This window comes from Poeciliopsis prolifica, unplaced genomic scaffold (genome assembly GCF_027474105.1).
Source record: "Poeciliopsis prolifica strain line A6 unplaced genomic scaffold, Auburn_PproV2 SCAFFOLD040, whole genome shotgun sequence".
Taxonomy (NCBI): domain Eukaryota; kingdom Metazoa; phylum Chordata; class Actinopteri; order Cyprinodontiformes; family Poeciliidae; genus Poeciliopsis; species Poeciliopsis prolifica.
The window spans coordinates 4190253-4211780 of NW_026562415.1; the positions used below are offsets into that span (position 1 = coordinate 4190253).

At 40.1% G+C, this 21528-nt stretch overlaps 2 protein-coding genes and 1 long non-coding RNA gene across 6 annotated transcripts in view; 1 reads left to right on the top strand and 2 right to left on the bottom strand.

Annotated features, from left to right (window-relative positions):
- atxn7l1 (ataxin 7-like 1) overlaps positions 1–11830 on the bottom strand; it is a 28314-nt gene extending 16484 nt beyond the window's left edge. The window contains exons 1-3 of one of the 2 annotated variants that reach the window (XM_055054813.1): positions 11677–11830; positions 11148–11222; positions 2173–2277 (exon numbers count right to left, since the gene is read on the bottom strand). In XM_055054813.1, the coding sequence (XP_054910788.1) occupies positions 2173–2277; positions 11148–11222; positions 11677–11773 (277 nt within the window). In that variant the 5' untranslated portion in view covers positions 11774–11830. Of the gene's footprint in view, positions 1–2172; positions 2278–3468; positions 4413–11147; positions 11223–11676 lie in introns of those variants that run through there. The other variant, XM_055054811.1, reaches the window with a different exon arrangement.
- LOC129375608 (uncharacterized) lies at positions 11292–16325 on the top strand. Its single transcript, XR_008607653.1, has 3 exons — positions 11292–11735; positions 11856–12041; positions 16204–16325. It is a non-coding gene; the product is annotated as an uncharacterized LOC129375608 (long non-coding RNA).
- sypl1 (synaptophysin-like 1) lies at positions 14623–21325 on the bottom strand. Of its 3 annotated transcripts, XM_055054819.1 has the most exons (6): positions 21118–21324; positions 20798–20992; positions 16934–17052; positions 16443–16647; positions 16134–16325; positions 14623–15960 (listed from the first exon to the last, which is right to left on the bottom strand). In XM_055054819.1, the coding sequence occupies exons 2-6, from the start codon at positions 20867–20869 to the stop codon at positions 15829–15831; spliced, it is 720 nt and encodes a 239-aa protein (XP_054910794.1). In that variant the 5' UTR covers positions 20870–20992; positions 21118–21324; the 3' UTR covers positions 14623–15828. The 3 variants fall into 3 exon arrangements, with proteins under 3 accessions (XP_054910794.1, XP_054910795.1, XP_054910793.1); XM_055054820.1 differs by having other exon boundaries at positions 17010–17052; positions 20798–21325; XM_055054818.1 differs by having other exon boundaries at positions 20798–21324.
- Between the last annotated feature and the right edge of the window lie 203 nt (positions 21326–21528).

Consider the following 21528-nt stretch of genomic DNA (forward strand, 5'->3'; position numbering starts at 1 on the left):
AGTTTTGTTTTTGGTTGTTTTGGTAACCAGTTCCAGTGTTAAGTGTTCTTTTTTTAAAAAGCTAATCAATTTTTGGCAGGATATCACTTGGATTATTATCAGTTTAAAATGGTCTTAAAAAAAATATTATTGTTCAACGCAATATTTTTTGAGACAATTAATCGCCCAGCAAAATTTGTTATCGCGACAGGCCTACTATCAACATATGGATAGATGAGCAACAGATGAATAATTGATGGGTGACTGGCAGACAGATGGATATTTTAGATAATGGGACAGGGAATAAACTCTAGAAACAAACATTTCACCGTGCTCCATTTTCTCGCTTCAATCTCATCATCTGCACACATCTACTGGCCTCAGATCCCTCCGATGTTCCAAAGCAGCAGATATGAGCAGCAAACGATGCATGCAGAGCCAGGAGGCAGGGATGCCCTGAGGCAGCCAGCCTGCCCCTCCCTTAAGTGTGTAGCTGTAAAACCTCTGAGCTGCTCTGATGTGCAGGTCAAGCACAGCAGCGAAGCCCTCGATGAATAAACACAAAGACAAAATCTGACGCCTATGTGGGTCACAACATTTAGAGTCAAACCCCAGCGGGGATCGACGGCGCATGTGAGGATGCGCCACAATACAAGGAAGTACATCGTGTATCATGAAACTATCCAAACTAGGTGAGCTCTTAAAGGGATCTTAAAGGGGAGGTCATATGGAGCATTTTTACATGCCATAATATTGTTTTTAAGAAACCAAGAGGTATCTGGCTAAAGCAATCAAATTGCTTGAATTTGGCTTGAAATGATAAAATGTCTTTTTGCTACAGAATTTCCAGAATCACTTCACTTTAACAGGAAAAGTTGGATGTTTCCCTTGCTCAACTGCGAGCGTTGATGTGCATGAATGTGCTTCAGACCTGTTGTCACCCAACCATGCAGAAGCTCTGCCAAAAAGAGTAAAGTGAGTGGAGTGATGGGAGCACCGGGGTTGCTGTAGGGGACAGGAGTACAGAGAGAACAGTGGTTGCAAGGAGTTTATTTGTGAGTGTGTATCCAACAATAGTGCTGACCTCCTTCTGCTGAGAATCAGAAAGTGAGGATGTGTGTGAAACGCCGGCTGCCTTGCTGTCCATGCTGAGGAAACAACCTGCTTGTGTGTGTGTTCACAGAGCGTGACCCTGTGTCTATCCCGTCCTCTTCCCCACTCAGAATTATATATGATCAATCAAAACAAAGACGAGGATAATCCTTAAGTTGATGGTAGTGAAGAACAGGGTTTTCAGAAATTCTACCCATTTAAAACTTTGAAAAATTAATTATTCACACCGTTGGGGCAAATAATGCCCTAAAACTGCCAGAGCCACAAGGAAATGGCCTAGTCAAAGTCCAGAGCTCAATACAATCAACACCTATATCTCAGGATTGTTTGGCGAAGACCTACCCTATCACTAAAATATTTATGTAAGGTAGACAATACGTTGAAGTTTGCGGATTCTGTCCGCTAACATCCTGTTTAGACATTCCCCATCCACATAATATTTGTTTTTACATATTGATGCACTGAAATACTTTTCTAAGCACATCAGCAGAAAGCACCACAGTGATTATTAAAGACCTATCATAAAAGAAGGCACACATTAGAGGGTGTACCTATTTGTTAGACAAAAACACTTGTTTACAAAACTCCACCTGTAAATTATTTAGTGCTTCTCAGCTTTCGTCTGCCTGCTGCTGATTATTAGAGGGCATAAACGCGTGGCGCCTGGGCGCTTACATAAATTACCGGTTTGGAGTGATAATCACCAGGTATTGTATCGATCTGGTTGTCACACTCTGTGTGAGTGTGTAGAGCATATCTCAGTAGTGTATGAATATGGCCTTAAGTGTCTTGTCTTCCCATAAAGCACATTTCTTTGAATTGGAGCTATTTTTAATAACTGCACAATAACCGTTTGTTTTTATTATGCTGAACATTTTCCCTTACTGTACAATCTTCCAGTTGACCGTCACATGGACAATAAATGTTATTTCTAGTTTATTCAAAAGTATGCGGATGTGTGTGTGTGTGTGTGTTTGTGTTTTGGCCTCTCTGTGAGCTGTAGTCACAACATAAGCTGGCAGAGTAAACATAAAAATAGCACAATGTGTATGAGTTTGGCCTTCAGCGTCTTTGCCTTACCGTAATGTGTGAGGATGCCCTGAGGAGTCACCACCTTACTGCAGACATGGCAGACAACAAGACAAAAATCCTCCAAAGCAGGAAAATGGGTGCAGACAAGCATCTCTGAAACAGACAGACAAATAAGACGCCATATTGATATGGGAGGAAGAAGAAACATGGCATACCAACTGGAGGTGTCACAATAATAGCCGACAAGGAAAACAAATCCGTTGTTTGAAGGTACTTTCCAATTGAGGCAGATGGATAGGAAAAAACTAAATGCCTAATGAAGACACAGGCTGGCTGCGCTAATGCTACAAGCTAATGATACAAGCAGTTTCAGAGCAACCTGAAAAGGTTGGCTACTTTATCTCTAAAAGTGAAACAGTAAATGTTCTGGACAGCAGAAGCTAACACAATCTAAATATTAACTTCATTGACATGGGCAGCCCAAATGGTTTTATGTTCGACTTTCTGAACAACACAACATTCCGTTCTAATGTGGTAAGAATTAACAAAGGAAAGTTGTAGTCAACTGTCAGCGCTGTTGGTTACTAAATAGCAAAGAAACAAAACAAAAAGGTGCAAAACTAGGAGCTACCCTGAAGCTCACAATTAGAGCAGAAAGCAGGAGTCCATAGCAACCTACTTTGCTGCTGTAGTTAATCACCGAAGAAAAGAAATTGTGCAAAACAACGAGAAAGACCGAAACTGTACAAGTCGGCAGCTGAATACATCTGCGTGGATCAGATCCTTGTTTATGCTTCAGCAAATATGTTTTGTACGCTCCAGATTATAAATCTTTCCAAATTAGAGGTGAATTGTTTCCTACTGCTTGCTTTTGTCCTTGTTAAGTAACTTAATGTTCTTATTGAATGTCACCATAAACATATTATGGTGGAGGCAAAGAAGTATTTGTGTGTTCCGTTTTACACGGGAGCTGCAAAACCAAGAGGGAATTACATAAAGAGCAGCAGCAGCAGCAACAGGTTCTATTTGTTCAATAAGTCAGCGGATGACAGCGCAGTTTACTCGGAAGCCACCTGCCGAGGCAGCAGCATCACAGACCCTGACTCAAGGGAACAAACTGATAAAACAAACTGTGCTGATGGCTACTCTGGAACCCCTGCAGCAGCGCGTTGCTTTGTTTTAACGTCGAAGCAGACTAACAGATTTCGAGGACTTCTTTAAAGTAAAACGCATCACCCCGCTGGCCTGAGTTCATCCTCCTCGTACTTTATTGTTCCAATTAGTTCTAAACCAAAAACCCTCTCCTTTGGAAAACAAACGTTATTATTTAGCTTGATTACTTACATTTCTGTAATTTCCAAACTCCAAAATACAAGCTGCGTGCGATAATGAGAATAGAAAGAATCACTCAGTCAACAATAATGGTGAAAATTTATACTGAATTTCCTCAGCTACTTTGATAAGAGTATAACAAGCGTGACATAAATTTATTCATTTTGGTTGTCTCCCAGTTTTTCTTTTCTCTTGGATAACCAGCTGAATAATTAGCTACTTACTCTTTTGTTTGCTTTCCAATTAACTAGCTTTTCTTTTACAAAAAAAAGTAATTCAGACTCATTTTCTTTTTAAAACGTTTCTCTTTTTCTGCATGGATCTAATACTGCTATTAACTTTGCACACTTTCTCTTTTGCTGTCCAGAGAAACTATGCCTGACACAAAGATCCCTTGTTAACCTTCATTTCTTTTCTGAATGAAGACATTGACAGAACCGTTACTGCTTTTAATTCCTTATTCATACTCCTAGGACACGGCTTCTGCCTTTAACTATGTCTTTCAATTATTCCCTTTATGTACATTTTCTCTAGGGACTTTTTTCCTCCTCGTAGAAAGTACTCTTAACTCACTCTTCAATTGACTACTTGCTAATTGAAGCATTAGGTGAGTTTCTCTTTTTGTCCTGATTTCTCATAGAAAGTACAACCCATGCCTCAATGCTTGTGTTTTTGTCTCTTTCCTAAAAGGGTTAGGGTGCCTATAACTTTGCATACTCTTTGTTTTACTTTGCTGTAGATGGTACAGCTGACTTAGCGCTTCTTGCTACTAGCTAGCATTGACCATGTCTGCTCGCTTTTCCAAAGACTGCACAGCCAGGCCGTCATGATGTTTTGATAACTTGTATCCTTTACTTTTCCTGGCTGTCTAGAAGAGCCAACAAGAGATAAGTGATTGATTACAGTCTTCTTACCTCAAGAAGAAGCAGCCGAGTGACAAATTGTCCTCTGAAAGGAAGGCTAGAAGTGAACACTGTTCTGGATGGAGCCCAGCATCATTATCCCTCAAGCTACAAGAGACACTCCCACCCACTCAAGAAAAACACAAGCTTATAACAAATACAGAAGGGAAAAAAAAAAAAACACCCCGCAAATATGTCCATTTAAAAGCAGCTATTTTCTCTTCTGGCTAAGCTTCCAGAAGCTAATCTTCCAGAACCTAAACAAGCTCTGCTGACAGAAATCACAGTACTTATTAGCACAGGCTTTGAGCCACACTCACAGGGAGGAGGTGTGCGTGTTTGAGTAAGCATGCAAGGAGGAGGAGAAGGAAGAGGGGGGTAAAATAAAATTGCGTCCGAGATGTGTGTGTGTAGGGGGGCGTGTGTGTGGGTGTCTGTGGCTGACTGTTCGTGTTGTGATGACCCTGCATTACTGGCGAGTTTGCTGTCAACTTGCGGGTCTAAGACAGAGTCATGCTAAGTGTCTGTTGGCAAAGAGTCTTACGGCTGGACTGTACCACGCTACTGACTTGTACGTACGGAATGTGCATGTGATGCCAATCTTCAAGAGCGTGTGAATGAAAGCGCTAATGCGTGTTTATCAGGTCAGAAGCGACTGCATTACGTTCACACCATCAGGACGGTCACATACCGACTGGGCCCGGTCAGCTGGACGCATTTTAACGTCGCAGCAATCTTAATGCAACTTTAAGGGCTGGTGAGAGTAAGTAATTTTGAGAACTATGATGTCACGGACGTGCTTTGTCAGCATGGTTCACCTAACTTTGATTTTTTTTTTAGCTGTATACAGTCATTGACCATTCTTTTAGGTATACCTTGATAGTATCGGGTTGGATCTAATTTTACTTTTAGAACTGCCATAATTATTCATTGCGTACAAAAAAACATTTTTTTTATTTTTTTTTATAAATATGCGCTGTGTTTTTAAATCATGGAGTGAAAAATTAAGGGAGTCTTCTTTCTGCCAGCTGACTGTTAATGGAAAGTAACAAGAAGGTACGGATAACGTATAAAAATGAAATGGTTCTGAACCCATGAAAAATGCATCAGCTATAGACATTTTCTCCCAAAGGCATATCAAAAAATAGCCAACATCAAATGATCATATTCTGAAGAGAAATTTCACCCCTTAGCCATTTTGAACCTTTTTAGTTTTGGTTGCTAATGGAGCCATCCGCCGAGGGACGTTTTGTTCTGACGATGCGTCAATTCACTTCGAGTCAGCTTGGACACACGGTGGATTTAAGTCATTTTCTATATTCGGCTCCAGGAAAAAGTGGTTGAGTGATTTTAATAAGCAAGCTCTACTGCCAAGAGGTCGCATGAAGTTACACTGGTTTAGCCCATGTAATGCAAACTTCAAAATATATGTATAGAATTGAATTAAATGTGTAATATTTGAGCTTTTTTTTTAACTGCTACATGGAAGCCTGAAAGGAAGAAGCTTCTTTTTGCAGCTAAAATAGTTGAAACGACCAAAACCTCGTCACTGACAAGAATATACAGATTCAGAGTCGCATCAACTATTGTTTATTTTTTCTGTGCAGCATCAATGCAATCAACAGTCTCACTATAGAATAAAGTTTTCTTTTGCATCTCTGTCCGAGTTTACTTTGTTACTTGCAGTGTGGCTTCCTAGTTTGTGTTTACACTCACAGTAATGTGCCCTTTGCACAACTAACTGCACAGAGCCACCCCACAATTCATATCCCGATTTAACCTCACTATATCACCACAAATTTCAACTCAATTCTAATTTAGCTACAGTTCAAACTCTGAATTCAGCAATGAGCCGCGTCTAACGCACAAAATGCTCAGAGTTGGTCTGGTTAGAGCTGGTACTGACAGAAACATGGGAGTCGAGTGCGCACAGTGACTGAAAAACCCCTCGGTGAAGAAAGCAGCAACAACCTGGGTGTCAAGAATTAATTATATCTTTGCTATGAGTGGGTAAAAACAGAAAAAGTGGTCGTTTCGATTTGGGTCTTTTCTGTGATCCTTTTCGGAGCAAAGTAAGTAATATTCAAAAGGATAGCACAGAGGCCGAGAGGAAAAAACAACAACAAAAAACAAAAAGAGAAACTCTCATAAGATTTGTTGCAAATGGCTAGGTCCAAAGATCTGGTATAAAAGAACCTGGGCAGGGAGAGGGGGGAAAAAAAGAGACCAATTTCCTTTGCATCTGCCAAATCAAATGCAAACGATGTGCTTTTTCCTGTCCCCTGAATTATGTGTTTTTCTCAGTTCTGCCAAATGAAAAGAAAGGCCAAGAAAAGAAACTGCTACAACAGTTAGACACTGGTGAATAAGCATGTTTAGTGACACAAACCTAATTCACCAGGTGGACATGGATTTTGTTCACTTTTCAGTTGCAAGTTAGCGCTCAGAGAGAGAAAAAAAAAGAAACATAACAGTTATCACAGCTAAAAAAGCAGGTTTGAGTAAAAGGAACATGGAAGAACGTTTCATTGAGCATATGAACATAAAAATGGTGAAGCTGCGGGAGTCTTTATATCATAGTTATTTGAAGACTTTAGGGTAATGCTCAGGCTGAGGTTACAGTTCTGACTAGAGCTGTATTTTGAACAGGCAAACCGGATAATTATTGGTACGACAGAGTAAACAAGAGAAGTAGCAGTTGGCTAATGCTCCACAGCAACGCTCACAATCACAAGAAGCCACGTTTATGCTACCTTTTCAAAGAACAGAGGAATGGGTGAATTCACATCAGGAAAGTCTTGGTCCAGACCAAAAGCAGATTTTGTTTTGTTTTTAACCCCATCCCGTGTGGTTTGCTTTCCCATTGTGTTTTGGGACAAAATAAGTTATTTTCTGCTTTTCGAAAGCAGAAAATAACTTATAAAATAAGCCATATGGGTGATGATCAGCGCTCCAATTGGACAGACATGAAGGGGGGTAGAGGAGTGTTGCGCCCTTGAATCAGGAGGATATTTTCATTCTACATTTTATTATTTTTATACTGAATTATTTAAACGTGACAAATATTTTACAAGTACTGTTTTCTGTGCCTCTTGCCTGCCACAGTGACCACAGACATCTTTGTGTCAAACAGCAGCTGCCTTTCAAACACGCTGAATTTAGACGCAGGAACAGGCCCTGCAACCTGGTTTAACAAATCACACTGGGTGTGGTAAGCCAATACATTTGCACATCCTCCTCCCAGTATGTTGCACTTTAATGATCAGCATACGTTTTCCATATTCATGAAGTGCTGATTTGAATCGCATTAAGAGAATCACAAGAAAAAGATACCTAAAAAAAATGATTAGAAACAAACCTTTAATTTGCAAGGACAGGATGTTTCTTAGGGAGTCTTTCCCCCCACTCCCAAACTGTTAATATATAGTAGCTAAAAAAAAGTTGGGCTTTTTTGGACAAACTATTTTGAGTTTCACTAAACACGTTTTATAATCTGTCAATTTAATTAGTATCTACAAAAGCTTTTCTTAATCCTTCCTTTTTCATGGAAACAATGCACATGTACTAAATGTTTGCCATCAAACCATTCAAATGTGTTGTAAAAATCAATGCATATTTGTTTACACACAAAGTCCAGAGTGCAAGAGTATTTCCAAGTTTGATAAGATTAGTTACTAGCAATAATTGTTTTTAAAACAAAACTTAAGACTACAATTGAAACCGATTGTAAATGAATATGTCTGAATGTATGAATTTCGAGGTTTTTTTTCCCCCTTCAAGAAAATGTAAATTATCCAAAGTCATATCTGAAATATTTGACATTATAAGAAATTTTAACAAAATTCCTCAAATGTCGTCGCTCTATTTTTGGACTTTAAGGCCGACAAGGATGCCATGACTAATTTCGGCACTGAACATGTAGCATTCACGTCATGACTAATTCTCAGACTGCCACTTTCCAAACACTCTCATCTGCGTCGACCCAACACAGTATCACTCGTGCTGGAAATGGCGCAGAGCCGCGACCTACAAAAACGTGGGCCATTTTCCTGTGTTGTAAGCCGAGGTGCCATCTGCAGCGCTGCAATAATAGCGTAATGGTCTCAATGACATGAACTAAAGAGGTACGTTAACCCATAAATAGCCACATTAGAGCGCTGTCTAGTTGTAATGAGATCATGCCAGTGGGTATATGTCTAATCAGGCCAAGTTTCTCTAGGTTGTCATCATCTCCGCCGTGTGTATGCCTGAAAACAAAAAAGAGGCAGATAGTGATAATCACCCGCGCTGCACATCAATTACAGCCAAACTGGCCCCCGTGCCATCTCTCTAAATTCTGCCAGGGCAAAGGCGCCAAAAGTCAAAGCCACGTCTTGATCACGAATCGGTCGCAGTTCTGCTGGATACTGATTTATACATAAAACATTTTTTTTTCCCCCCACCCTGATTGTTTGTGTCTGCATATCGGTCCCAGCAGGCCGTGGTTTCATGTTGCCAGCAGATCAGCGATTCTGGAGGCAGCGCTCCAGTCTTGCTCCGACAGAAGGGAAGAGAGAGACGAGGCATGCGAGCGTGCGTAGGAGGAGAGGGGAGGCTGGTATCTGACCAGCAAGAGTGAGAAGAGTTTCCCCGGCTCCAAGCATGCGTCACCGTCCTCCTACCAGGGGTGTGTGTGTACTGTGGCACACTCGAACTTTTAGGGAGACGACTCAAGCCTATGATGTTCCTGCAGGGTATTTATGTGTAGTGAGGTGTGGAGGATCTCCTCCTGGTCTGTCCCCAGGAGGTTGGAGTGAGACGGTACCCCCTTGTCTCCTCCCCCGAGCCGTACAGTCCATGCAAACAGCCTACATTCATCTAACATTTAAAACGAGTGGCTTGAGCCATCACACTAAATACAATACTGAGGATGCATGTGATGGGCCTGCAATTGCCTCCAACTGCTTTAATTCAAATCAGGAAAGAAAGGAACCATTCCTACATGTGCCAAGTTAAACTATTTGTAATTACGATAGCATTATGTTATCTTTGCTTTAAAGTTATGGGACAAACAAGCTAAAATTTGTAGTAATCTTTAGGTGCTTTTTGCACAGAACAGTAGACCTTTCTGCTGAGTTAGTCAGGCTATCTGCCACTTTTCCCCAAATTAAGTTTTTTTGAACATTTTTGCAAACTCCAAAACGATCTCAATCTCTTGACTGGTAAATTATGTATACATATAAAAAAAGAGTCATGTTCTTTTTTGGTCTGTTAGGTCTTGCTGGTTCAATTTCTGAGAATACGCATTGGCAAAATAATGTAAACATTATTTGCATAATTATGATTCCTCCTAAAATGAATATAATTTGTTTCGTTTTGCTTGTTATTCCCGTTACCTGTCTAGTCTAACATAGCCACGTTTGATTTACTTTAGGATGAATAAATTTAAATTAAGTCAGCCAAATATTGTGTTAGGTAAAATGTTTCACTGTCTATATGGCAAAACTAAACAGAGTTAAATAGAGACCATGCTTAATAAAATGGCATTAATCAGGGCTGTTATGTTTGTGTTCTGTCAAAAACAAAATGTTGAGCTCATGTCCATTTATTCAATTATTTATCAGTGTTTGAATCGGAAAGGCTGCTTATTTTGTTTATACAGTTTGATTAAAATGGGATTCGTTTCAATTAATTAACTACGGACTATTTTAATATAGTTCCATTGCTAATTTACAAGTAATTTATCTCATCTTTTAACTGCATGAAAGGATCATTACATATCAAACTGATTCATACAAACCACAGGAATGATAATAATAACTAATTTGTCTTAATTGGTAACATTGGTAACATTTCAAGCTGTTTCTTAAAACCATTTTTAATGCTTTTTATTTTGGATACATACTCAGTGGGGCTGCATGACATTAAGAAAACATGGCAAGGCAATATTGTTGGGATAATGTCGACTGAACCACATTTTTGCCATTACTCTGATTTCCATCATCACAATATCCTCACCAAGATCTATATTTGTTGTGGCCATAACAGACAGTAAAGATAACCTAATGGGCCAAATGTGTCATTAAAAAGTAGTATTGAAGGACAGACAGAAGTATTACAGCTTAATATGTTCCAAGCGGGCCTTCCTGCCTGGTTGCAGTTTCACTCACATTGGTATTTAAATATGTTTCTCATCTCCAATATTGAATAATACCTTTAGGTTATTTAGGAATCAGTAGGAATAAAATTCAAAGCATCATAGGAGTAACAATATGGCTGAAATTTCTCCCTCCTCCTAAAATGATCAGCATCAACCACTATTGCACTCAAACATTTATTTTCTTTTATGTTTATTGGTACTATTCTGTTAAAATTGTTATAGGCTGATCTTAATTAATTTTTAAAAAATCAACCAGGGAATAAAAGTCATGCTTTGGCAAAAACATACAAGAAAAAATAAGATCCGAATAAAAAATAACATGATATATCACAATTAAATGAAGAATTACAAATCTTGTCTCTAGGGAAACCAAACTCCGTTAAAACGACCACTCAATAAGCCCAGTTTTGTGTCAATTAAATAAAATATATACCATAACAATCACCAATGAGGATCACGCAAAACTAAAGGTGTGCAAACACTGAAACTGCAGTGAACACCGACATATATATGCGCAGTATTTTCTCACAGAAGTGGTTAAAAATGGAGCCGTAAACGCTGCCATGCATGTGCTGTGAAAACAATAACAAACCATCACCGTGTGGTACGTGACGGCGCTGCTGCTGCTGCTGCTCGCGCGAGTTCCCTACCGTTTCTGCCGAGTTTCGCGGCTTCGGCGGGGCGGCAAGAGTCGGCGTCGTCCCTCTCCGAAGTCGAGGCTGCGTCTGCGTGAACAAAACGTCCGCTTACAAACACGTCGGCAGCGTTCGCGACAAACTTTCGGGGGGCCATGCATGGAGCCCTGCAGCTCCCGAGGCTTGGCTATCAGGGGTTAGCATTAGCCTGCTAGCGCGAGCCTGAGCTTCCTCGCACCAAGTCGATCTGTCAAAGCTAACAAACTTACAGCTGGACAGTTTCAGCACGTCATGACTTGAGCGCGTCAGAGGCACAAACTCGGCACCGAAACGCTTAGCTCGGCGAACGCGCATGTGCGCTGCTGTCAAAGCGAGCTATTAATACTGCATTTTGTAGTAATATTTCTGACAGTTACTTTGCTGAGCTCTGACAGACCCTGAATGGTGGAGGAGCTCTCACTCAACTCAATCACAGACAGTTTGGAGCACGCACTCCCCGACAGTTTGTCAGCTAAACAACACCGCCGCCGAGGCGCCAACTTACTCTCAACAAAACGTAATTTAGTCGCACTGACGAAGGAAGACCAAGGTTCGCACAAAAAGGTATCCGGACTTGGTATTTGGCGATCCAGTGTCGCCATTGCTCTTCCTTCTTGTTGCTTTGCTGAGAGCCGTTTTTCTCTCTCTCTCTCTCTCTCTCTCTCTCTCTCTCTTCGCACGCAGCAGGCGAAAAACGAAAGAACGAGATATGGTGACGTCGCTGTCGGAAAGTTTCGGCTCACGTCGGTCATTTCCGGCGGATCAAGCGGTCGAGCGACAAATGGGGGAGCTGCTGGGGAGTTGAAAAGTTCAACACTGTTTTCAATGGAACTACATGGGAAAAAGAGCTAAAGTAAAAAAAAAATGAAGGTATGGAAAAGGACTTGATTTAATAAATATTGCATAAACCACCTTTTTGACACAAATAAATTGAACTAAAATATTTAACTCTGCAATTTTGACAAAATTGTCAAAATTATTTGAGCTGTCAAAAAAAAAAAATAAAACCTTAAGTGCATGCAAGAACCAATCCAAGGTCCCTTTCCTGAAGAAGTTTCATCTGTGCATTTTCTCTTACCGATCAGCTAGTTCTGATTTTATCATTTAAAGTTTAATGCCCTGGAGTGAAAAAAGGGTTTGGTCTTTCAGACCAGCTGCAGAAGAAATTGCAGGTGTGAACTGCATGACTTCAGGGCTATGTTATCAATGACACATGAATTTGTCAGCAAATTATAGGAAAAACTGAAGATTATCTCTGCTGCAAATATCAGTGGGAGTCTGTCTCCCTCTCTCTGTTTTTTTTTCTTCTTTTCTTTAAGATATTAGTTTGCTTTACTGTTAAAATGCTTAGGCTATACATGAGTTCTAAAAAGATTTGAAATGTTTATAATAGTTGAATCTTTAAATCCACAATACTTGGCATTATTACATAATTGTGACGTTTTCAACAATTAAGAAAAATATGTAATAAAGGCCGAACAAGATTTAATTTGATTTAGAACAAATGTAAGCCATTCATGTACAAAGGAAACGCCACTATAAGGCCAACTTGACTTTCTAACACAATGCAATGATAGCTTATAGAGAAAGGTATAAGTAAAGCAATATTTAATGTAAAGTATGATGGCATAAGCCTTGTGATTTGGGGTAGCACTGTTCATGATTGCTTGTGTGTAGGAGTAATAAAATTGCTAAAAAAAAAAAAATAGTGAACAATTCTTAAACAGCAGAACGAGAACTTACATCTTACATGTGATTAAAAACTGAAGGTTAGAAGTAACATCAAAGCGCGGTCTGACTGGTGAAGTGAACAATGGAAGCAATAACACAAACGCTGAAAAAAAATATATTTGTATAATTATGAATGAAACACTGCTGGCTATTGGAGAAGCAAGAAGAGGAAAACTAATAAAGCCAAACCCTGTTTAACAAAAGTAATTATTTAAGTTTATTACATCACAACAGTAGGAGCTAAATCATTACATCCGTTGACTAAAACAAATATATATATATATATATATATATATATATATATATATATATATATACATGCAGAGTAATATGGCTTCAGACGGTTCAGCAAGACGAGCTGATGACCCTACACTGCCCTCTTGTGGCAATGAGTAGAAACTTCAAGTGCAAAGGCTGATTTAGTCTGAGTAAAATAGTTGCAAAAGTAATACTGATGATAAAAGATACTTTTACTTTAGATTGAACATCTTAATACAAGCCCTGTTTTCTACCAGCATAAATTTCGATGCAGACAGGCTGACGATTACGAGAAAGTCAGGAAATGACAATAATTAGTTTATGAAGGCCAGTTCCACACATTAGACGCAATGTCTATAGATGGCTGCGTTATCTTCTACACTTAAAAACACATTTTCTGCAACATCGAGCTGTGGTGAAGCACAACGAGGGCTTCAGACAGAGCCATCTATTTCTATCAATGACCACAATAACAAAAAATTATATATATTAAAAACAACTGGAGTGGTCATACAGTTCCTTACAAGAGTATTCATATCCCTAATAAGTTTTTTTTTTTTTGCCTTTTGTTACACTACAAACACAAATTTTAATTTACTTCATGGATATTGCATGTGAATGCGAACTAATGCATAACTTCAATGAGAGCAGATGAAAGATGTGGCTGTATAATTAATCAATCCATCTTCATCCACTGCTCAGTGGCGGACACAATACTGGAAATGATGTGTTGCTATAACTCGCATCGACTCTCACTAAGCTTTTATGAGAAAACGACATTTCACACACAAAGCTCCTGCAAACACCTTCAAGGCCTTTTCATCTCAAAAATAGCTCGTCAAAAATACTTGTAAACATGAAAACTATCACAGTCAAGAGATCGGTCATGAATCATTATTAAATAATGTACTAGAAAGTACAACTAACCATAAAATTCTTCACACCGTCTAGGTTTTCACTTAAAGCAGCCATTGTGCACAACACACAGCCTCTTTGGCTGTAGGCGTATCAAACCCAAGGCTCCAAACAACACATTCTGGTTTGCACTGGACAGCACAAAGTCACTGTAACAGTCGTTTGCAGCTTGCAATAAGTCACGTAGAGGAAACAAGCTGAAGAAGGCGACACCATAAGTTAGCTTTCGAGTATAGGCGGAAAATGAACACCACTGAACACTCCATTGGCGTATTATGGAAGTGGCAGCATCGTGCAGCGATGCTTTGCAGGATCAGGGGAGCTGGCATCTTTTCAGTCAGAGGCTGCAAAAGATTTCATTTTGTGTCATGTCACTGAATTGATTGTGTTACTGTTCACTCTGAGGACAAGTTTTTATGTCACAAAGATGCCGACGTAAAACCTAGCGTCGTCACAAAAAGTTAAGAACGTTCTTAAAACTTGTGCAACAAAACGGAAGGTGAAAGAGTGCATGTATAAAAGCCAACGCCATCAGATACAAAGGAAATTCAATTAAAAAAAATCCATTCACTTTTATTGACAAATACAATGAAATTATCTTTTCAACTATTCATTCGGTTACATAGGGGAGACAAAAACATATTTTACTCAAGACAAAGTACAAAAACATGTTTGGTATCACATCAAGAATTAAGCAAATGGACAACAGATAATAATAAAATGAACTTTAACAAATAGTACTTTGGCAGAATGTCATGTGTTTTGCAAAATATGAAAGATGAAAATTGGAATGTCATGAAAAAGATCTTATTACTACGTTCTGAAGGATTTCTTAGTCCTTTAAAAGGTACCTTGGTTCCAACTCAACAGAGCATCTCCATCAGCCTCTCTTGTACTTAAAAAACTCACAATCACATTAAGTACCATAGAAGTACCTAGATTCCTGATATTAGAGTTTCGATCAACTTGACGCAGTCATTTTTGAAGCTTGAAAGCAAACCATAAATATGGCTGAATGTGGGAATTGGGTGAAAGTTTCAGGAGTTGCACTTACCACCGCCTGCCACAAGGTGGTGGTAAACGGCAAAGAATTTCAAAGAACATCAAAGAAAAGCCATGTTTTGAGCTAAATGTGAACATGCTTCAAGTAAAAACAGCAACAGAATTGTAAAGATTTCACACAGATTTTATGACTAAATGCAATTTAGTGTTTTCTATTCATTTATGTATAGCTAAACAATAGGGCATCACATTTATTAGAGAAAATGTGGGGAAAAAAGCCCTAAGGTAAAACAGTTTTATTTACAGATATTTTGTGATTCAACCTTTGATTTGAATACATTTATTCAAAGGAAATCATTTGGGTGTCGCTTTAATTCCCCTACTGCAGATTTAGCTTGCATGATGGTGTGAAGCCCACTTAAAAGGTAAAAATGTTTGACACAAGTTAAATACAAGAAAGACCTTCTGTTCTAAGTTGCAAGACTTTCCAAAGAAACATATGCAGAATGGGGATTGTATTATTTCAGGACCGTCATTGTGCAAGAAGTAAACCGACGTCAAGTCATTTAGGTTGCAAAATGCCAGCACGGCTGCGTGCAACGTTCGCACAAGCAAAAGGCCAACCTATAACAGGCTCCAACAGTCTCACCTCTATCAAGAACATTTTCTAGATATGTAAAAAAAGCTCAATACTTCATATATATTTGACTTTCCTTTCCTTCTTATGCATAACAACCAGTGGGCACTGGGGTTAAATTGGCGCAGGAACCTGCTGTCTTCCAGGTCCAGGTTGGGAGGAGAATTTCTGGGAGTGCCAGCGAGTCTCCTTGTAAACAAACCAGGCGTTGCCGGCCCAAATGAACATGTTGAGATAGCCGAACACCTGCAAATACACAAGCAGAACAAGAAAATTCATAGATATTAATAATATTAAGCTAGGAAAGAGACTGAAATTACCTGACTTTACTAATCATTTGCTCTACAACTAATTGATGGCTTCACTTATTGATGACTGAAAGTAGTACAAACTAGCTGCCTGCATGCATTTCCTCTTACCACGGAGATGTTGAGCGTCCGCATGTTGGCGAAGTCCGTGACTTCACACGTGACGTTCCCTCCCTTACAGATAGCCAGCGTGCCACTGACTCCGTCAGTGTCCGTGGCGTCCTTGACGTTCTGCAGACCCTTCGCCCAGGCAGATGAGCAGACCAACCACAGGAAGGCCAGGACTGCCGTCATGATGAAGTCCTAGCAATAAAAAATAAAAAAATAAAGCAAAAAAGTCAACCCTAGAGACACAAGAATTTCACAATACAATACCAGATGTGGTCAACCATTGTAATTTTGTGCAGCTTATTTACTCACAAAAATAGGCCCGAAGTCAGAGTCTTTGTAGACGTGCATGTAGCCTAAGTAAACCAGCAGAGCCGCCATGCTGTACAAGAAGCACACAACTCCAATGCCGACGAAGAACTCCGCGGCGGACGACGAGTCTCCCGTCAGGTGCGTGGTAGTGACAGAGTGATTACATATAGTGGCGTTTCCATCGATGAGCGGGACCTGGCTCAGCCTGTCCATGACACAGAGGACAGTTCAGGGGACTGTTCTTAAATAGCAAAACCTCACACAATGTGACATCACCTCTGCTTCTACTATAAGTAATGAATGAGCACTGATGACCAGAAGGTGAATTATGCTATTTACAGATATTAAGAAAAATCAGAATCAAATTAATATTAACAGGCGTTACAAAAAAAAAAAATAATACAGAGATTGGAATTTGGCCACAAATCTCTAATCAATGCTTCTATGGCAGAATTCATAAACAGAAGCATCAATGTATCGAAGACTTATACCTAAACGGGTACTGAAAGCTGGCATTGAGGGTTTCATTCACACCACCGCCACAGAAGAGAGATACGACGTTCGTACCCGAGAATCCACCGCAGCTTCCGAAAGCGAATATGGCCGTGAGCTGCGAGGACGGAAAACAGACACACGCATTAGGGACGCTGCTCACGCTAGCATCAGAAAATAGTTAAATAATGATTAAGCCAAAAATAAAATATGTTGACACTGCTGGAATAAATTAACATATTGCAATAGTAAAACCACATACACATCCCTGCCGAAGATGCATGAAATAAAATCCGATTTTCTGTTTTTCTAGTCGTACAATTTCACTCAGAAAAATGTTGATTACTCCAACTGTTGTTTTGGTTAGGTCCTCTTTTTTTCTGTAAATGTCATTTTATATGTAGATATTTTTCTTGGCTTTTTTTTATTATTTAAAATGTCCCATTATGTTCATGATGTAATTCACTCTGGCAAGTTTCTCAGAACTTTTGGAAGAGAAACAGGCCCACAGCATCACGGATCCTCCATCTAATCAATCTTTTGATAAGATTGAAAAGATCTTATCAATCGTGTCAATCTTTGTGAGCCACTTATCAATCTTTTGAATTTTATTTATGCATTTAAAAAAAAGAATAAAAAGAGTGCCAATAGCACTGGGCGCTTCAGCAGAGCTTTTGTTTTGGAAAAAAAAAGATGAAAATCCAAATATTTGAAACATTTTCTGCCAATGTGTTTTCACTTAAGCTCCCATTCAGCCGTCAAATTCCTTTGCGTAGAAAAAGCATCTGATTCAGTTTGCCGACCATGTGACACTAATTCTCCCCTCTCAAACCCGGCGGAGGCTAAATTCTTTTTGTCTTCAGGGCGACTGCCACTCTGCCCAGGCCTTCCCCGAGCGCACAGACGATAACTCGAGCTCGTCCAAAGCCCCGCCGATGTTACGCCGCGCCACCACCAGCAATGACGAGGATGTAGGGGGAAAACTTTCTCCGTATGTTACCATACAAATAAAACCAGGTGCTATTTATTATCTTTACATTCTGATCATTTTTAAAAAGTACAAGTTGAAATATGTTTACTTTGTTTTTATTTTAACTTATGTATTTTTTTTAATTGCTGAAAGAGGAAATATTTGTGGCCCTGAAGAAAATCATGTTAAAATATTTTTGCAGTAATATAAAAGAAAATTAATAAAATACAATTTTTTATTTATTTTTTTCTCCGAAGAGTTTTTGCAGCTCCAGTGGCTCTGAAAGTACCCACAGCCTTTAACTCCTGATTGCATTAGATTAATCTCTGCCTTCAAAATCCGACACACGAATGCGCCACAATGACAACGTGGGAAAAAGAAGTTTGAGATTTTACAAACTTATTCAAAACATAACCTTGAGAAATCACACTCATGTAAGTATCCGCAGCCTTTGTCTTCAAGCTCAAAGGCTGCGGAGGTGTTTGGTGCTGGCGCCGGACCCTGGCGCTGTCCGTTGTAACGGGACAGTATCTGCTGTGACAGGAACAGTCAACTGTTGTTTGACGGAGACGAAGGTGGAACTGCACCAAAAGACAAAGGACGAGTGAAGATGTCCGTTCATCGGCCGACCTACTTTCCAACCTGTGCTCATAAGCCGCGGACAGCAAATTCAAAGACAGAGGTCGTAAATGGAGTCATTTCGGGACACGGCGAGCAGTTTGGGCAGACTCAGTGTCCTCTGCATCGAAATCAGTTCAGGCATCTGATTAGAGTCCCTTCCAGCTCATCTCAGGGGAGACATATAGGAAAACTGGAATGCCTGGAGCGAAACCCAGAATTTGTTTTAGGGCTGCCTGGAAAAGCCATGATATTCCTCCATTAAAACCAGCAGGATGTGGTTTGGGGATGGGGGAGAAAAAGACTGAACTGACAAACGCTCAACTGGGCCGACAACACGTTACATTTAGTGATTTGAACAGCGACTGGCGCTGTGCACGTCTCAGCAAAGCATTTGACTCTGCTCATCAGGAGACGTCGTTTAATAGACGACAACATTTAGGTTCGAGTGAGTGAGTGCGCTAAGGCAGGCCCACATTTCGTAAAGAGTCCCCCAAAGTTCACAGGTGAAGTTCACCTCTATGCAGGCCATGCTATACCTTGTCCAGTTGGACCTACACTGAGATAAGAAAGACTTAAGGAACCAACATCCTACGTGTTTCTGTCTCCCAGGGTTCATGTTAAGCATCCAGTAAAGTCAGAAGGCTCGACATGAATTATCAAAATATCAAGATTTTTGTTTTTCTTTTTGCAAAGCAGATGTTCTTTTCTTTCACATCACAGGACTCACTGAATGAAGGGAGGAAAGCTAATGTTGGCCACTTTTCACTGAAGTTTCGGCTGTTGTTCAACTGAAAGTCACAGAAAGGTGTTGGAAGGCGTTCGCTGCGTCAGGCAGGAAGTGTCTTTCATTAAAAAGACCAAAAGAATGTGGAAACGGTAAAGCTCTTTTAAAAAAAAAAAAAGAAAACAGAAAAGAAAAACTCTTCATTTTTGTCTCATCAGCACACACACACACACACACACACACACACACACACACACTCAAAGTGCTTACATGCTCTCACCTTGCTATGCTTCACTCCAGATGTTTTCCCAGTCGCCCCTTTCCGTCACTTCCTGTCTTTTTTTTTTTTTTTTTGCTGTTCTATTCTTGCCACTTTGCTTTTTAGGAAACTTGGTCACAATTGAAAACTACCAGGAAAAAGAGTTCTGTTGTCAACATCCCCAATGAGAAAAAGTCAAGAAAACTTGGCATCTGATCTAATAAATGTAATAAAATACAAACAAAAGTATGACTTTTTTTTTTTTTACTGTTTTGTTTTGAACGTTTTTGAAACATGACCATTTCTCACATTAGGAAAATTAATAGAAAGTTGTTTTTCACAAACAAATGGAACGAACAGTGGAGAGCTCTAGCATTTCCTGGTAGAAATACTGCTTCCTGTTTACGGCTCACGGATGATGACCACATCACTCACACACACTTTAGAGCCACTCAAAACCTTCATTTATGAGAAACACTTTACAAACCCTCGTTCCTGCTCGCTTCTTTTAATTTGCTTGCCGTTGTGTTTCTTCTCTTGGACTGACACTTAGCAAAAAGGTTAAAAAGTTTGCTTCCTGGGAACAGGAAGACATTATGCATGTTTACTTTTTTTTTTTCCAAAACCTGACCAGGTGTTGCACTGATTCAGCCTCCCAGGGAAAATAATAAATAATAATAAAAAAGAAAACATTTTGTGGGTGTTTACTGACCCAATTCATCATTTTTGCTCCACACTGAGCATGAATAAGCAAATCCATTGTGTTAAATGAAGCTTATGTAAACCAAACACACATACACACACTGCCTTATCCTGAGTCAGATGACTGCTGCTTTGTGGTCCTCGGTGTGTGTATGTGTGTGTGTGTAAATGTGGATATCATGAGAAAACAGAAAAAATACCTGGATTCACTTCATGCACGTCTGATTACTGGACCTTCTGCTCCTCTGAAGAAAGGTCGACGTGTTTCCTGTACCTCCAGAGCTGCTTTTCAGGGGTAAATTATTGCTTAAATGAGCATTAATCTCTAACTGAGTTCTTGTAAGGCCTGCACTTTTATGCAAAGGGGCCAATGCAACTTAACTAGACAAGAACTGGATTCCACCTTCAGGTGCAAATAAGGCTTCAGTTTGCCTATTTTTCTTCTTTTTTGTTTTGCATTTAAACTGTTGATCTCTGCGCACATTTAGGCATTTCCAAAATGAACATCTGAGCAGCAAGGAGGGTCTGTGGACCTCCCTGTTCCATAAGAACAAAAAACAGATGTAACAAACGCGCATCCGACTCACCCATTCAACCAGCTTAACGAAGCCGAGGGGCTCTTTGAGGGGCGACAGGCTGAGTCGAAATCCGGTCATCATGATTGGAGCCGTTTTCTGCCTCGTTTCGTCTCCAAACCGTTGGGTGGATGGTGATCCAGCTGAAAGTAGGGGGAGGAAAAGGGGGGAGTTTCTCGAACAGAGTGACGTGGTGTGTTCCTGACGCTGCAAGAAATGACCGCACAGGGTTATTTTGCGCAACTTTTCTTTTGTGGTCCCCCCTCCAGTCCAAAATCAAGACCCTGCCCCCGAAAGCGCGGAGGAAACGCGAGGCGCGAGGATCCACTTACCCCTAAATGCAGCTTGATGCGTGTTAGGATTTTTTTTTTTTAATGACACGTGTTGCTGAGCCGATCCTTTGTTCACGCGCGAACTTCTTTCAGCGGGCGAGCTCTGGCTGCTGCTGCGCAATGCGCTCAAGATGTGGCGGATCCGGCGCGTAAAAGCGTGCCAAACGTCCCCGCCTCGGCGCGCACTTCGTGTGTGTGTGTGTGTGTGTGTGTGTGTGTGTGTGTGGGATTTGGTTACAGGAAAACGACGCCGCCACATGCAAAAAAAAAAAATTTTTTTTTTTCTTACTTTTTCTTCTCCAAAATCCTAAAAATAACACAGAAAACGGGAACCCCCAACACCCCCAAAAAACGCGTCGGGTGACTGAAAATATTCTGCAGCTGCAGAGAGCCCCGTGCAAACTACAAGCC

What these genes read in the sequence shown, in the direction of transcription:
- sypl1 (XM_055054819.1), bottom strand. Translation starts at nt 20,869, where the DNA reads ATGATGACCGGATTTCGACTCAGCCTGTCGCCCCTCAAAGAGCCCCTC. An exon ending in TCGTTAAGCTGGTTGAATGG is followed by an intron (nt 17,053 to 20,797) that starts GTGAGTCGGATG and finishes CCGTCCTCGCAG; the next exon opens with CTCACGGCCATATTCGCTTT. An exon ending in CTGACTTCGGGCCTATTTTT is followed by an intron (nt 16,326 to 16,442) that starts GTGAGTAAATAA and finishes TTTTATTGCTAG; the next exon opens with GACTTCATCATGACGGCAGT.